The sequence below is a fragment of the Leptidea sinapis genome, chromosome Z, assembly GCF_905404315.1.
Source record: "Leptidea sinapis chromosome Z, ilLepSina1.1, whole genome shotgun sequence".
Lineage (NCBI taxonomy): Eukaryota > Metazoa > Arthropoda > Insecta > Lepidoptera > Pieridae > Leptidea > Leptidea sinapis.
Window position 1 is genome coordinate 2,391,523 of NC_066312.1, and position 17,571 is coordinate 2,409,093.

The window sequence follows — 17,571 nt, forward strand, 5'->3', positions numbered from 1 at the left end:
GCGCCCTCTCGCGCCCTTATTTCGTCGTTTATATATTTTATACTTATTGTAATGCTCGCCAATGCGCTTCGAACGCAGGGGGCCTACCCCTAAAATCGATATTCAATATTTCGTGGCATTAGTCGTGTCGAATCCTACTCTTAGTTACATCGTATTCAATGTTGAAACGATGATTGAACGAACGAAACATTTTTTCGATATTATCGGTCTAGCCCTACTCTTAGTTGAAAATGTCAGAGACGAATATTCGAATTCGATAAACAATAATTTGCGCATAATTCATTCACTCTAACATCGTAAAAAAAATCAAAATATTAGTCTATGGTTACGATGTTGTTACGATAAACGATATGGAATACGAACATTTGTTAGAGTAGGGTAGGTGCGATATATTCGTGTTATTATCGTATCGTTCCGAATGTATCGTTGTCGATTTTGCGAGTAGACCTCCAGGGTTCGATCCGCGCATGTCGTAATTCAAATTCAACGGCATCGCTCAAGATCCTCGGTCACATAGCCACAAAATAATCTATTTTATCGATCTGGACGTATTTTAATTTTGTGTGTTGGATTAGTAGGAATTAAAAAGATAATGTAGATTTTGGTCGAAACAAGGGTTGTTAAATTACATTTTTTAGAATTATTATTATGAAAACATACAAATACAAATGTATATAAAAGAAAAAACAAACAATAAAAACAGTAAATAAGGTCAAAGGTAAAATAACAAAAGACAGAGTAGACTAAACGTCTTAAGAGAAAAAGTTGAGTTGAAAATATAATTTTACTTTACCTACAGGTCGCCAAAAGGCCGCAGTTAGAAGACAGTTTATAAATTTTTCAAGTTATAACATATTTGGTCAATAACGCATAACCACTTTAAAGCCCGGTATCCATTTAAGCGGAGAGGAGAGGCATTTTAGTAACCAATCAGATTTCGTTATATCCACATCACCTCTCCGCTTATCTTCGATGGAAATGGATCAAGTGGAGAGAAGATATCTCAATTTTCTATAGACTTTAGTGCCGTGTAGAGCTATCAAGCGGCGTGGATGAGTGGAGATGCGTGTAGGCGGGTGGCATAGTTTAAATATTGAATAATTAATTGTGTTTCTTCACCCTCCAATTCCTCTTCCTCAAGCAAGTTAAAATATAACTTTTGTAACGACTTGACTTCTTCCTTGACTGATTTCGGGCTCTTACAGCTCACAGCTCATATCTCTCCGTTTTGTGGGAAATAACCTGACAGCTTATCTCCTCTCGTCTCCTCTCCTCTCTTGGACAGCAATACTAGAACTAAACAATGATTGAATCATATAATTTTAATACAATCTTGTTATTATGTTATACGTCATAGCTTAACTGGGACACGGGCGATTCGAGGCCCAGCCCAGGCGTTCGCAAAACAAGCATCTTGCATCGAAGCTCTAAGGATGACACTCGTACCACTCTGCCAATGCGCTCGTTAGCGGCTTGATAGAGTTATGTAGCTAGCACATCGTATTCGTACATATAATGTTTACTGCGTAAAGCCGGAAATCTAAAAAGGAATTTAGTTTGAATTTGAATGTGGACTCGTCTAAAGTCAATACTACATGGCCACTTAATCTCTGGACCTCGTTGGAACGTGAAGCTCCCCCCCGTTCCCCTTTCACCCCTCGCACTTGTCCTGTTGCGTCAGTACGATTTGCAGTTTCATTACCGTTAGGTACATGTCGTGATACACTGATTTGTTTTTAAAGTTTTCATTGTTACGTTTTGACTTTTGTTGTTAATAGTTCTGTAGTTTCTGTAATTCTGTGTCGCTCTACCAGAATAATAAAATCTTTTTTACTCAACCCATCGATTTTTCATCATTATAATAATAATAATAATCGGCATCACAACACAACACCTTTACTTCAGTCTTTACTGAAAAAATAAACCTTTTTTTATTTATTGGAACTATTAATAGCTTAGTGACGCTTATTTTGCACACTGTAATGCGACGATGTGACGTCATCGACGTCGGGTCCAGGGATAATGTAACCGGGTGGAAGAGTTGAAGTGACATCGCTCGATCGGCGTAATAAAATTTAACTAGCTTATACCCGCGGATTCGCTCGCCAAGAAGTCCTTAAATTTTTTTTTTGTGATAGTATAAAATTCAATGTTGTTTAAAAAACTAAAGAACTGTATTTTCTAATACATGCCGGGGTAATATGTGTGTTAGTAAAGGAGGATGGATATCTGATGTTGCCAAATCAGCAAATTTTGAGGATTTTAGGGGCCAGTCTTCACGAGTGGGAGGCTCCTTTGCACCGGATGCCGGGGTGAAGCAGTAATGTGTAAGCATTTCTGTGTTTCGTCTGAAGGGTGCCGTAGCTAGTGAAATTAATGGGATGGGAAAACAAATGAGACTTAACATCATATGTCTCAAGGTGACGAGCGCAATTGTAGTGCCGCTCAGAACTTTTGGGTTTTTCAAGAATCCTGAGTGGCACTGCGTTGTAATGGACCTTGCCCAAGTATCAATCTCCATCAGCTTAACGTCCTGCTCGTCTATTCCCTTATTATCATATAAAAAGACACTAATGCTCATAAATTCATCAAGACAATACTTTATGTGTAAACTTATATGTGAACTATCTCACCCGACAGACGTTATTCTGTTCATAATAAAAAAAAATGCTTGCACATGGATTTCGATAAATCCGTTTTTAGCTAACCGGTACTCGGCGAAAGGAATATTCCTACCAAATATCAAGTCTGCGCCTTATTGTGCCAGATGAGTGAATACAAAGGAGGAAATCTCATATTTAAATATATTATATTTATAGCCTTTTCGTTCCGTTGCCAAGAAAAGAAAATATTCAATTTTTCCTTTATAAAACATAAATTATTATTTCTAAAGTTTGTTTGTCCGTAGTGTTGCAAACTACTAAAGTAATCATTTCATTCATTTATCTACACTAATATTATGAATCTCTGGATCTACTGAACCGATTTTTGAACATTCTGTTACAAGTGAGTGTAAAGACTATATATTAACCCGCAAAATGAAAATACATTTTCGATATAGTCGCATTTGTAAAGTAAGCCGGGCAAAAAACAGGCATACAAAAATCTTTCTTACGTACACTGTCTTAACTTTGCGAGATATAATATGATTGTTTTGTAATATGGTAACACTATAGATGCGAAAAAAATAGTCGCGGGAAACAGCTAGTTACTACTTTATATAAATAAGCACTTCGTTATAACCAATTCGACTGACTCAAAATAAGTACTAATGTCATTTATTTGTAGAAGCAGTACTCTATGAAAAATGTTATTAAATTTGAAATAGTGTCCAAATAATTCTTTCTTTTCAATCCAATTCAGTAGAGGCGGCAGCATTTTTCAGAAATGTATGTTATTTATACGATGCAAGAGTCCGTTATCGTACGTCACACAGCACCTATTTCATGTACGCATGTGCTTTGCACCCGATATTTAACGGGCTGCTGGCTGTGAGCTATAACACTTTAGTGCCCTGGACAGGATCGCTAGGATCGCATCTCGCACTGAGACGGAACGTAGCGCGAACGGTGCGGTTTTAATTACAAACTCATTTGTCCAATCGATAAATTAGTACCAGTGCAATCTGTCAGAGGGCGCGGTAGTTCTTCACTCTTTGAATGCATATATGGCGCAGGTCTTGTTGGTCGCTCGCAGGGCTGTCGTTAGTCAGTGATTTTAGTCGGGAGCTATCCGTCCTGTGCATCGGCCATCTCATTCGAAGCTGCAGTACCGGCGCGCATCGTCCCGGTGCAATACGTGTTGCCGAGTCGCTATTGACTTGGTGAATTTATTTAATTATCTACAACAGTGGGAATCCCTTGTGTCCTTTTATGTTTTCGACTATCCTATTTAACACTTTTTAATTACTATAATATTTTGTTTTGTCTCTAACCCGTTTTAAAAAATAATACCCAAAATTCCTATTTCGATTTCGCGTTTTTATTAATTTTTATTTATCATGCCATATTTCCAAAATTGTTGTGTTAATTAGATCAGATTAGGGACTTCGCGCACAGTGATTAGGTGACATCAGGAACACCGAGTGCAGTTACCTGGTAAAGTACCCAAAATGTTATGCAAGTTTGATATTTGTTTTACTGACTCGCTTTTTATGTCTGTTTCGTTTTATTTTGGTAATCAGTGGTCGCCCGCGACTTTGTCCGCGTATATTTCTGCTTAATATTGTCATTTTTTGAAGTGTTAACTTCTTTAGATGCGTTGAACATTTTTTTTGGTGAATAAAAAGCGTAAAATTCGCGCCATCGTCACCGCATGCTTCCCATGAGCTATATGTATAGTGTGTATATATTATATATACCTCCGTGCGTTATTAGTATACATTTCTATATAATATTATCTATTGACTCATCACGATATCTATGGAACCATATGGTGTAGGAACTTAAACTTTGATAGGAATATTCCTTTCGCTGAATCAGTTAAGAACGGATTTTATGAAATACCAACAGCAAGAGATTTTTTTTATTATGAACAGCACAACGTCTGTCTGCTAGTTATATATATATATATATATAGAAAGGGTATATATCTACATAAAATAAAACAATTCAATGCTATTATAATTCACAAGTTATTTAGTTTTCACTACCATCGGCGGTCCCCAAAGACTACCTTTTCTTTTTTTAACCGAATGTAATGTGACAATACATAATGTGTTGGGGATTTTGCCTCAATACATATGTGCGAAAATTGCATCAAATTGATATTGCCATTTCTGATATCAGCGTACTATTAAATTATTTCTTTGAGCCTCGTATATAGATCATTCTTGGAGTGACTACTATTTTTGAAAATTTGAATAACACGACTTTTTGACTATTTTAGGAGTCCAAATCCGGACTACAAATATGTCTCATAAATTGTTAAGAAATTAAATTTTACAGCTGAGGCTGGACAGCTGAAAGTTTAACAGAGAAAAAAATAATTGTATTATAACAAAAAATCACAAATAGCAAAACGGTTGCCATGCGATTAAAAAAATCCGGTCAAGTGCGAGTCGGAATCGCCAATCGATGGTTTTTGTATGATTTAATTACAATTGTATACAAGTAACAAAAATACAAATTATAGATTCAAGATACTTATAAACCTGAGTATATATAATTTAAAATGATCCTACGAGGGTTTCGTATTATTCCATTTGAGGTACCCTAACTACCTTGTGAGGAACCTAAAAATATTTCTTGTACAGGTGTGTTTGAAAGAGCTCATATTATGTAGGTAGGTAGGTACGATGGCGCGGAGCCCTTTGTGCGGACCGGTATTTTTTAAAGTTCGCAATTTAATCTAGTTTGTGTTGTAGATACTTACGACGAATATAACTGGCTTTATTGGCCGCTATTTTGACAGTGTGGTATTCTGCATTGAGTGTATTATTACTATCGATTATTAAAATTACATTATAATGCGTGAAATTAAACAAAATGATGACCCTTTTTTTTCTAGATCAGATTTCACTCAATTCTAAGTAAAATATTTTTATTCAAGTTGGTATAAAAAACAATTCAATCAATTAACTTTTTTTTACGCTACCACCGATGCGATGGGTAAAGCTGCTTATGTTATGAAGAATCAGCGAGCTCAAAAATTGCTCCCTTTAATAGGTGAGACGTTATCCTGTTGCCAGGTCGTCTATACGTTAGTATAATCTACTACCCGGTAACATTATCCCCGGACCTATCGTCAATGACGTCACATCGTCGCTTTATTACGGTAACAAGCATCACTAGGATCTTATTATTAATAACTATGATTTATTTTTTCGGTATTTTATTATATAGATAGGATATTATATCTAATCTTAATATACGTGACACGTTGTTTATCCGCGATAGACTCCTAAACGAATGAACGGATTTTAATGGGGTTTATATCATGGAGTGCAGTTTGGTCCAACTTGAGAGATAGGATAGTTTTTATTTCGATTTGGGACCCATAATTATTTTTATTTTCAATATTTGTTTTGTTTGGACATGACAGTTCCGCTGTGAAACAACTTCATTAAAACAACAGGGATCATTTTTTATAAAATAATTCTTGATGTTTCGAAATATTATTGGCAAATTCCTATAAAACAGTATATTTTTTACTATCTACAGAACAACGTCTGTCGGGTGAGCTTGAATATTATATATATTACTAGCTGATTCGACAGACGTTGTTCTGTGCATTATAAATAAAATACTGTTTTTTATGAATTTGTCAATAATATTTCATAACACAGAATTATTTTGTAAAATATGCTCCCTGTCAATGATTTTCTATATTATGTATAGAACTATAATGAAATTGTTTCACAGCAGAACTGTCAAACCGTGCGTCAATAAATTCTCTCATAGAAAATATGTCCATACAAAACAAATATTGAAAATAAAAATAATTATGGGTTCCAAATCGAAATTAAAACTATCCTATCTCTCAAGTTGGACTAAACTGCACTCCATGAAGTAATCCTCATTAAAATCCGTTCATTAGTTTAGGAGTCCATCGCGGACAAACAACGTGTCCCGTAATCGCTTAATATATAAAATTCTCATGTCGCGGTGTTTGTAGTTAAACTCCTTCGAAACGGCTTGACTGATTCTCATGAAATTTTGAGTGCGTATTGGGTAGGTCTGAGAATCGGACAACATCTATTTTTCATTCCCCTAAATGTTAAGGCCACATGAACTTTTTTTTTAATTTTTTTGACTTTTTTAAATTTGTTTGATTATGAGTCTGCATTAAAAATACATACAACTTCAAACTTTCACTCATCTACGATCAACAGTTACTTTTGTATCGCGATTTTAATATCTGCAATACAACGTTTGCTGGGTCAGCTAGTTTATATATATTAAGATAGGAGGTATTATATATAGGAGGATAGATTGATGGCGAGGTGTTGTGAATCTAGATTAAGTTTTTTACTTATTTATGTTTCTGTCAGTACTGTATGGTGTTGTGATGTGATGCTGATTTTCATTTTTATAATAATGACAAAACAAAGCAGCGATAAGATGAAAATATCACGACATGTAACGGTAATAAAACTGCAAACCGTATTGACGCAACAGGACGAGCGTGAGGGGTGAAAGGGGAACGGGAGGGGGATTCACGTTCCAGCGAGGACCAGAGGTAATGTAGCCGTGTAGTAAGTCTGAAACTGCATGAAAATTACACCTCAAGACTACTTTTATTTTATTATAATATGTAGGTATAGACGAAATACATTAAAAATCGGTGAAGCGCCTGTTGCAAATATTAAGGGCTCAGAAAAGAAATACTTACCTGTACTTAATTTTGCAGAAGATTTTTTTTTTATTTGCATGTCAACCATTTTGGACTTGGTTTTTTATTATTTGTTACTATAGGGACCAGGCTTGTCATGCTCGCTTGAATGGCTCGTGGCGGCCTCGTGAGACGGGTCTTTACCTTCACAAGGGCATGTGCGAGGGAAGCGTAGGTTGGTCTGTGCGTCATGATTGTCATCGGGTGCTGCTTGTGGTGCCTGTTCGATGCTGCTTTCGGGGTCTTTTATTTTTTATTTGATAATATACCATTTTAAGTTTTTACTTTGAATATATACCTACATTATACATAATTTCTCGCACACCTTTACTTATTTACAGTTTATGCAAATTGATACATCTATAACAGCACTCTTTTGAGTTTTTTAATTAGTCACTTTTTCTTTTTTTTTTACTTACACAAGTAAAATGTTGCAAGTGTAATGCTGAAACTGTAAATATACATTTAAAAGAGTGGCATAGAGTTTCTTGCCACTTCTTCTCATTAAAGCTCAACTTTTCCGAAGGGGTGGTAAAATTTTTGACACACATTAGATTCATTTCTACATAAGTGACTTAATGATTTTTTTCCCCTTCTCGGTTTTTTTCTTTAGATGTTTTCACACATTATATTATATAAATTAATAAAATTCCTGCAGTTACCCGTTGGTTGCAGAGTGCAGACCCCAACTAGCCTATCTGAAAGTGGTTGGTTATTTTCTTGTGTATTAACCGCACTTAAAAAAATTCGAATACATATACATACACGTACTATTTACATATTTGCAACGTTTATAAAATGATATTTTGAAAAAAGATTATACCGACTTGATATGTTAACGATTTTATTATGTACTAGCTGATACCCCGACGTCGTCCGCGTACATTTTTTAAACCTTGGGTTACGTTAAGGGACTATTAGTACGAATACATATTTTTTTGAAAATTTAATATAGTCTAGAAAGAATTTTTGAAATCGGTTCAGTAGTTTCGGAGCCTACTCATTGCAAACAAACGAACAATCAAGTCTTTCCTCTGCTCGTTGGGAAGAAGTGAATCTGTACCTTACGGTAATTGCGATTGAATCCTTCGTGAATACAATCCAGTTGGATTGGATTAGACATTCCTTTTAATGTGATGAACTCGTCCATTGTCATCAACGTAGTGTACGTTGTCGGGAATGGGAGTACTGCAGGACTCAAAAGGAGTTCCGTATCATAATAGAAGATGTAGCACGATAGAATTACACTTATAAGTAAATAGTTTTAAAGTGAAACTTTTATTCAACGCCTCAATTTTTTTTGTCCACCTGTAGCATGTCGAATTACAACCGTCCGCGTAGTAGGTGTGAAGTGGAATCATTATCATCATGAAGAAAAAAAATCTCTTTTAATGTTCCCCGAACCTCCCCAGGTTGTTAACGTACCTTTTATATTCCACATTGTATTCAAAACTATGCTAAAAACACATTTATAAGAAGATCGTGAAATTATTACAATGACCAGCTTTGATATAATTTCGTTACCATTTCACAATAAATATAAAAACGGTCCGGTTCCTAAACACTTGCTAACACCAGACAAATGTCATCTTTTTGTACCTATTAATCTTATTACCTATTAAATATTAAGTTGTCGATCTTTTTATTACCTACAACTTTGCTGTTCAACTTTTTTCCAAAAAGGACTTGTAGTTTCGCCGGAAATGGAGATCCCCACTCCCCCCCTCCCCCCCTCCCACTTCCTGACCTCACATCGCCCGTAATTTATTTTTCATTTCATTTTTGTTATAGCCTCTTATTTTCCAATGGGTTTCATCCTACTGTTTTTTTTTTTCACTTTTTTATAATTTTCAAAGCCACACTGCACTCGTCTAATAGTAAATGGAACTGCTAGGTCTATTTCAATTATATACTATGAAATTTTGATCGAATATGACTGTTTGTTTTCTGAAAATAAATTATTTTCAACTACTTACTGCTTATATGTCAAGTTGGCTGAGCGCATGGTTTAAGGTCTGGTTCCCGAAAGGCACGCGGGATTTTTTATTACATTATTTTATTATTTTACGAATATGTTAAGTGTAATATATATGATATATATACGTTTTTATTTTCTATTTATTATTTTACTTGCATCGTAGTTTCATTAAAACCGCACTGTTGCTTTTTTAGATCTGATTTACTCCATTTATCGAGGTTCTGTGCCAGGTCCGACCAGGTCTTATTATAGGCATCCAGATTGTCACGCCATCGTTTTCGGTTCGATTTCCAACATATTGTTTTTATATTATTTACAGTTGTAGTAAGTAAAATTGTAGCTGTCTCACTATTGCGGACATAATAAGTATCTCCGCAATAGTGAGACAGCTGACAGATGGACGGACAGTCGATCTTTGATTACGAAGTCTTATAATAGTATACATTTTTTTTCGAGTTTTTGCTAAAATGCCCTTGTTTATAGTCGAATTATTTTATACAATGTCGATTTATACTTATACAAAATGAGATTGTATAATATTAATTACTTTATTACATAAAGAAAAAACATCGACATATACTAAAAGGAAGAAATTCAGCTTTTTTAGTTATAAGATACGTACTTTTGTTGTTCTTTCGAGACTATAACACGAGAAAAAAAAATATTTAGTCAGGCTTGATAATCCAGTAGAAAAATTAAACTTTTTAGTTCGGTTTTCTAATAAAGGGTTTTTGTGTTCTATATTTATTTTATGTCCCACGGCTATGTCACACGGAGGGGAATTATTAAACCTTATTGTAGATCTAATATTTTACTAAAAGAAGACTTCATTGTCATTTAAAAAAACAAAACTACTTCCATATATTTTAAATAGTTGTCCGATACACGAAAAAAAAATACCCTGTAGCGTTATATTTGCTACATAACATAGCATCAAAAATAAAAAGGATTCCATGAATTTTAACATTTGATGATTAACAAAAATGAAAAGCTGTCATTGCCGTCAGGAAATACAAGTGAAATCCTCTCACATCATGTTCGATTCGCGCTCCAATCTATGAATACAGTTTAAATTGTTTTTATATTAAAATAAAGTCTCCATTCAGTAAAATGTTATATCGACAATATTTATGTACTTAGTATATAACTAATATATAAAATTCTCGTGTCACGGTGTGCGGGGCGGCGACGAAACGGGTAGGGTAAACCCCCTAAATGTTAAGGGTGGTCCACACTATTTTTTTTTAATTTTTTTGACATTTTTTTAAAATTGATTATGAGTCAGCATTAAAAAATACATACAACTTAAACTCACCCATCTACGATCAACAGTTACATTTGTATCGCGATTTTAATATCGGCAATACAACGTTTGCTGGGCCAGCAGGTCTATAATATTAAAAATCATTAATTTTCAGGTGTTGTTTAATAAGGGCCACTGCCTCCATCGAAGTGGCTGTCATTACGTGTCGCTGTTGTAAATTAGACAGCGCTCGTTTAAGTATAAGAAACACCGAGGAAAAGGCGCCACGTGTGGGCCTGCGTTCAACCGGGGGCGGGCGCTTAGCGCCGCCCCACACCTTCGTATGTGAGTAATGTCTCATTTATATTATGTTTATGTAATAATTTAAGTCTTATACAACATTAATTATATACATAATAATAATAATTATATTTGCATTGTCTCTGCCATGCGAGATTTCAATATACGACTGCAGCGCACTTTTGTTTTCATTTAATCTTTCCTTTCAACGTTCAACAGCGCCGAAAACCATTTGGTACCTCAATGATTCGATGAATTTAAGTAGTTTATTTCCATTAACGAAATTTTTGGTTGTGTTGTATGTAGTTGGCCTATTAAAACGGTATTCGGCGTTACAGGCATCTTGGTTCGTGTTTTTTTTTTTGTAAAATCAGATCCTTTAAATGTTTGGGAACTGGTTGAATTGTAAAAAATGTATATATTTATAGTATGCGTGACTTCATTGCGTTAGAATGAGGGGGGAATCTTCATAGACTGCGAATATAAAAAAAAAATCTAGCAAAATATCACTGACTTTACTGGAAATTATTCCTATCACTCTCAAACAATGGCAAATTTTTTTGTTATTTTTGTCGTAATATAAATATATTAACAATTCTGCGGCTATGCGAAAATGCTGCTGTACATTTTTTGATAAATTATCTCGATTGTTGACTTGCCTCATGGCCGCTCTAGTCTAATATTATTTAGAATCCAGAAACATTTAATGCCATCGATAAATCGATCCTGAATGTGTATTACAATATGTCTATTTCAAATACTAACCTTATATACTATAAAATCGTCTGTCACATTCAAACAAATTATATATAATGAAAATGGTCTTTGTTTGAGGCTCAATCACACCTAAACCACTGATCGTATCGACATCAAACTATACCACCATTCGATGCGAAATTTCTCCAAGATGGTTTATGGCTATTTTTTTATTGTATTTGTAATAAAATGAGTAAAATTTAATTAATTTCCTATTAAAATTCGCCGAGCGAAGCGGGCGGTAACGGCTAGTATAATATGACAACAGATCATGAAATCCTAACATAGGTTACTGAAATACCAAAAACAGGCATATAGATTATAATAGTTATGTGAAATGTACTATAGACAAAATTGATTTAGGATCTACATTGCTGATAATTCTTTCAAAATCTTAAAAATAGGATTATATTTGGACGAAAAAGATTTATCATATAAATGGCGGTTGTGGTTAACAGCTACTTAGGAAATGTATGTTCAAGCGAATTTCTACCTACATTAAGGTGGGTCACATTTCAATTTTGTCGATAGTACATACCATTTTTCCATAAACACGATATAGATGTCTACTACACGGCCACATTATCTCTGTACCTCGCTGGAACGCGAAGCCCCCTCCCGTTCCCCTTTCACCCCTAGCGCTCGTGCTGTTGCATCAGTACGGTTTGCAGTTTTAGTGTCGAGATATTTTCATGCACTGCTTTGTTTTTGAAGCTTTCATTGTTACGACTTGACTTTTTGTTAATAGTTCTGTAGTTTCTGTTGTTCTGTGTCGCTATAATAGTACAGCCAGAAAAATAAATACTTTTTACTCAACCCAGATTCACCACACCTTGCCATAAGACTAAAAACATATCGTAGTTTATTTATTGATAATAATATCCTGGTGATGCATGACGGTGTGACGTCATCGACTATAGGTCCAGAGATACTGTAACCGAGTAGTTATTTTAATATATATTAGTGACACTATTTAACGGGTTATGTAGCGCTCACTATCCAAGGATTATTGTGTTTGTCAGATATATGCAACGCTATTTCTGCCATATGATTTTTTAGAGGAATTTTAATGGACTACGGAATATTCGAATTCACCTAGGAGCCCTTCCCCAGTGGTAGTATCAGGTATAGCTCTACGATTAATCGTAGATTCTTTGTGCAATCATAAATGTAACTTATTGTTCAGATTATAAACACAGCATAATCAATTCCTAGTTTACCTCGACTTTAGAATCCGAATGTAGATGAGAATCTCTCATAGGCGATGAACGAAAAACGAATGCGCGATAATATTATATAGGGTACTAGTGTATGCACTCACGACCTTATGCGGTTCGATGTATGCGCATGACCTCCTTAGGCGGGCCGATAATAAATAATACAATTCAAATTGAATTTGGTGGCTTAATTTTTTGAGATGATTATGTGAAGTATTGTGGGCACGACACATAGCTCGACGGACAGATGGCCGGTGGGGCAGTAAAGTCCTCGAATGACGACCACGTACCGGAAGACGCTGTGTTGGTAGGCCACTACAAGACGGACGGATGATCTGGCCAACATCGCAGGAATAGGTTGGAAAAGGACAGCACAGGACCGATCGTCATGGAGATCTTTGAGGAGGAAAATAACAAGAAAGTTTAATCGTGAATTGTACTTTATGTTACGAGGATATCTAACTTGGTCCTATGAATTGAGATGGCGGAAAGTAGATTATTTTGGGAGGTGTGCGCACAACTTTCAAAAGGTTTTTAAAATGAAAACGCTAATTAAGTACCTGTGTGTATGACTAATTAGGACCTGTTGGGACTAGTCCAAGTTACTGAGGCGGCAATAATTTTATACCATAATATGTGTGTGAAACGTGACAACCGCTAATATGCGAGCTATTGATGTACAATTATTGTACGTCTCTGATCTCCAACTCGGGCGGATATGCAATTTATTTGCTAAAAATAAAATGATTTGTTTTTAGCACTGCGTATCACCTGGGGGAACATGTGATTCCACTAATTGAGTTGCACCAGCGTGAGGAATTAACTTTCTCCCGTCGGTTTTTTTTAATGAAAATAAGGTACGCGACGAGCAGGACATTCAGGTGATGGTAATTGATACGTCCTGCCCATTGCAATGCAGTGCCGCTCAGGATTATTGATAAGTGATAACCCAAAAATTCTAAGCGGCACTACAATTGCGCTCGTCACTTTGAGACATAAGATGTTAGGTAAGTCTCATTTGCCCAGTAATTTCACTTGCTACGGCGCCCTTCAGACCGAAACAGTAATGTTTACACATTACTGCTTTACGGCAGAAATAGCCGGCATCCTGTGCATAGGGGCCTCCCACTGGTACGATTTATTTATGCGGGTTTATTGCAAATGAATAGCTAAAATGAATGATTCAATGCAATTAAATCTAAACTTGAAATAGGAAGTACGCGAAAGGCTCGAAGGACCACAAAGTTTATTGACAACTTTAGTGGAGTGTAAGACGGGAAAGCCAGTTCTCAAGTGTGCTTTTAAATTCTGGTTAGGTTCTATACGTTTTATTTTCGTGGGACGGAAGAATTAATATGTAATACACAGAATTTTTAGACTTTCTGGTATTGCTTTGCGGAGGACAACGTTAGCAATGTGACCAGTAGTTGGAACATAGACATAACATAAGCTTACCCCGTTAGGTGTTGTGGCTCGTGGTGAATTCGAAGGGTGGGTTTTAAACAAATGTTACAATGTGTTGATTTATTATTTGTGTAGTACTAAGATGTAAATGTATATTAAATATATAATAAAAAACAGCAAATGAATACAAATGTGTATTTTATTTACCTGCAAGAAACATATTGACAACTAGTAATAGTAGACAACAAGAAGATATTAAAACATGTACTGCTGAACTACCAACATGACAGGATACGATCATTTCATTCGCCTGATAATTAGCGACGAATGTGAGGTTTGCCTGATGGTAGCCTTATGGGCAAATATCAGTAATAAAGGATGTTTTGTTTCTTCTTTGGAATTTAATTTTAAAAATCAATAAATGTCAAATACTAGTAAAATCGTGACATGCCTGAAAATTTGTTTCTTTTTGGTTAAATATCATTACTATATAAATAAAATCTGGCGCATGCATTAATAATACGCATTAGCAATTGGATATATATAAATAGTTTTACTAAGTTATAATAAGGTACTTAATGAAGCGAAGTGAATTTTTAAGCCGTTTGTTAATAATAAATCTACATTTATTTATTATTACTTTGGTCTAGACACGCGGATGATATTTTGACGAAGGATGTCAGTCATCATGATGTAGAGTTGGATCCAAATATCAACCCTCCTGACCCATATTGGATCAACGAATACATAGATGTCTTTGACGCGGATAATAAGGATCCGCTGACCCCGTAAGTATTGTATACTGTTATAAAATGTATTTAAACATACGGACAGAATATAGTCATCGTATTATGTAGATATATCCATAATATAAAAGGATCTTACTACACAACTATTTTTATTGAAATCGTGTAACCCGTTCTTGTGTTATTAAATGCATCTTAAACAGTCAGACAGTTGAACATACCGACGGATGAAAATTTCAATAATCATAGAATTAATAATAATATCTTTATTTCTCACCGACAACCAAAATAACATACAATTTAATCTTAAATACAGGGGACACAAAAGTTTTGGTTGTGGATGCCTGTGGTAGGTACGTAATAAAATACCTGTATTTACTGGCCCCAAGGATACCACTTTTACACAGCGACTGAAAAGCTTGCTCAAATATCAGGGTTATATTTATGTATCACAAAATTACAGACAGAGCCTACAGATTTACATAATATAGATAAATAGTAAGCTAATTAGTACTTGCTTAAAACATTAACGAATTGATATTAAAGTATATATTTGTTCTAGGATTGACGAACAAAACACGATGAGCACGGTTGATGATGACGTATCGCCTGGCATAAATGGAAGACTTCGGCCCCGAAAATCTAATGTCTCCAGCCCTAAACTGAAATCACTCCGCAAATCTGAAGCTAGATCTGCCTCAGAAAAAGCTAAATCTATCACTACCCCACCTAAAACGTTGCTAAATATACCAGATGATCTCTCTAATAAGTCTGAATGTACTTCTGTTATCGATGTTCTATGTCCTTATTGTGATAAAAAGTTTATATCTAAACAAGCAGTATCAAAACATACTCGCCGTACTCATTTGACTACGAAGCACTGTACGCCGCTGCACTGCATATATTGTAGTCATATTGAAGCCGAAGCTGTTGACATCATCCGGCACATGATTGACACTCATTCCGATGAGTACTTTGCTTGCCTCGATTGTTATGCTCGATTTCCGACCACGACGGAATTAACCGAACATCAACTGAATGATTGCGAAAAATTAAAGCTTTCGTATAAAAACAAACTGCGTCAAAAGTTACCGAGAAAGAACCGAAAAGTTCGTAACGCAGTGGCTCAGAAAAGCTTGAGCGATGAAAATAGACGTGGTTTCAATGGAGTTGTTATATCTTGTGAGTTGAAACCAGCGCACGGCCTCGACGATAATGATATTGAAGATAAAATAACTACAAATCTAATTTTGCCTTCAAATAAAAATCTGGTGAACACTAGAGTTATCGACAAAAACGCTGTTATAATATTGGATGACTTACAGTGGAATAAACGTATACCGCACAACTTTTCATTTCACAACACAGACGCTGATCAAATACTTTCACGATTAGGAGTGGTGCATAGGTCCCCTAGAACCGCAGAGTCGACGCGAAAGGATTGGTTTAAAGCTATTGACGAACCCACTCAGAAGTTTGAACGATGTTTCGATACTGGATTTTATTCTAGAGTTGCAAGCAATGTTCAAGAGAATCTAGCCAAATTTCTTGATGGCTCTTTCAATTTCAATCCGGATCCAGACAAGACTATTAAAACGAGAAAAGCAAAAAATAGTGTCCCTATCAACACCGTTGAAGGTTTCCCAATACTGCTAGCTTGTGAACAATATTCTCGTAATATTTTTGATGGGTACATGCCCCGTGCGATAGCCCCGAAGCATAAATGGAAGTGGGAGAGTACAGAAGAGAGGCACCTCCTGAATCCAGATCAAATTAAACGCGATAATCATGTTAACAATTGTATTGTCACGTTGGTGTCAAGTTTGGATATCTGGACGCAACTATGCATGAGACGCAAGTTTGAAGAAAAATATAAATGCACACCTTTAGAGAAAAGTGTTGTCAAACAAAATCTGATTGGATTAGAATTAAAAGAGATTCTTGAAAGCAGAGAGTTGCCGTCATCATCATCATCATCATCTAACATTGTGCGAAATTGCAATCCAACATCTTCAAGCCACGATTCATATGGGTTTCCCGCGTCATTAGGACTTTCACCTGCTGTTCCTAAATACGAAGTCAAGCAATCAGTTTTAAGTGGAGAATGGGTGAGACCTCGATGCTTTGTCTGCTGTGCGTGTGGTTTCCAGACAACTGATTCTAGAGGATTAACATCTCACATGTCAACAAAACATCCAAATGCTCAAGTTCAATACTATGAGATAGTTGGAGAGCTTTTATTAAATTCTGATATACTCAAGCATTTGTACGTGCCACCAAGTCAGATCCATAACAAGACGAGACCTTTACGTGGTTTTCGTGAATGCACGAAATGCAATAAATCTATAACTCTTGAAGATCTTCATCAACATATGCTTGATTGTGCTGGTGATCTGCCGACAGTGCGAAGAAAATGCCGGTATCGACCGTTTGGTGTACGAAAGCGAAAGACTAGACTTCCTGATGGTAGAATATGCAAAAAAATACGTAAAAATATACACCGACAGGACATACATAGCATTCGTAGACAAAGCGACAGACCAAGACCAAAGATAAGATCTGAAGTTGGTGATGGTGAGTAGAGCTTGTTTTAAA

At 35.6% G+C, this 17,571-nt stretch overlaps 1 protein-coding gene across 1 annotated transcript in view; it reads left to right on the forward strand.

Moving 5' to 3' along the window:
* Positions 1-17,571, forward strand: part of LOC126978382 (uncharacterized) — a 41,240-nt gene that overhangs the window by 11,670 nt on the left and 11,999 nt on the right. Inside the window, exons 2-4 of the mRNA XM_050827140.1 lie at positions 10,729-10,898; positions 14,881-15,018; positions 15,539-17,550. Of these exons, the coding sequence (XP_050683097.1) occupies positions 15,558-17,550 (1,993 nt within the window). The 5' untranslated portion in view covers positions 10,729-10,898; positions 14,881-15,018; positions 15,539-15,557. The remainder of the gene's footprint in view (positions 1-10,728; positions 10,899-14,880; positions 15,019-15,538; positions 17,551-17,571) is intronic.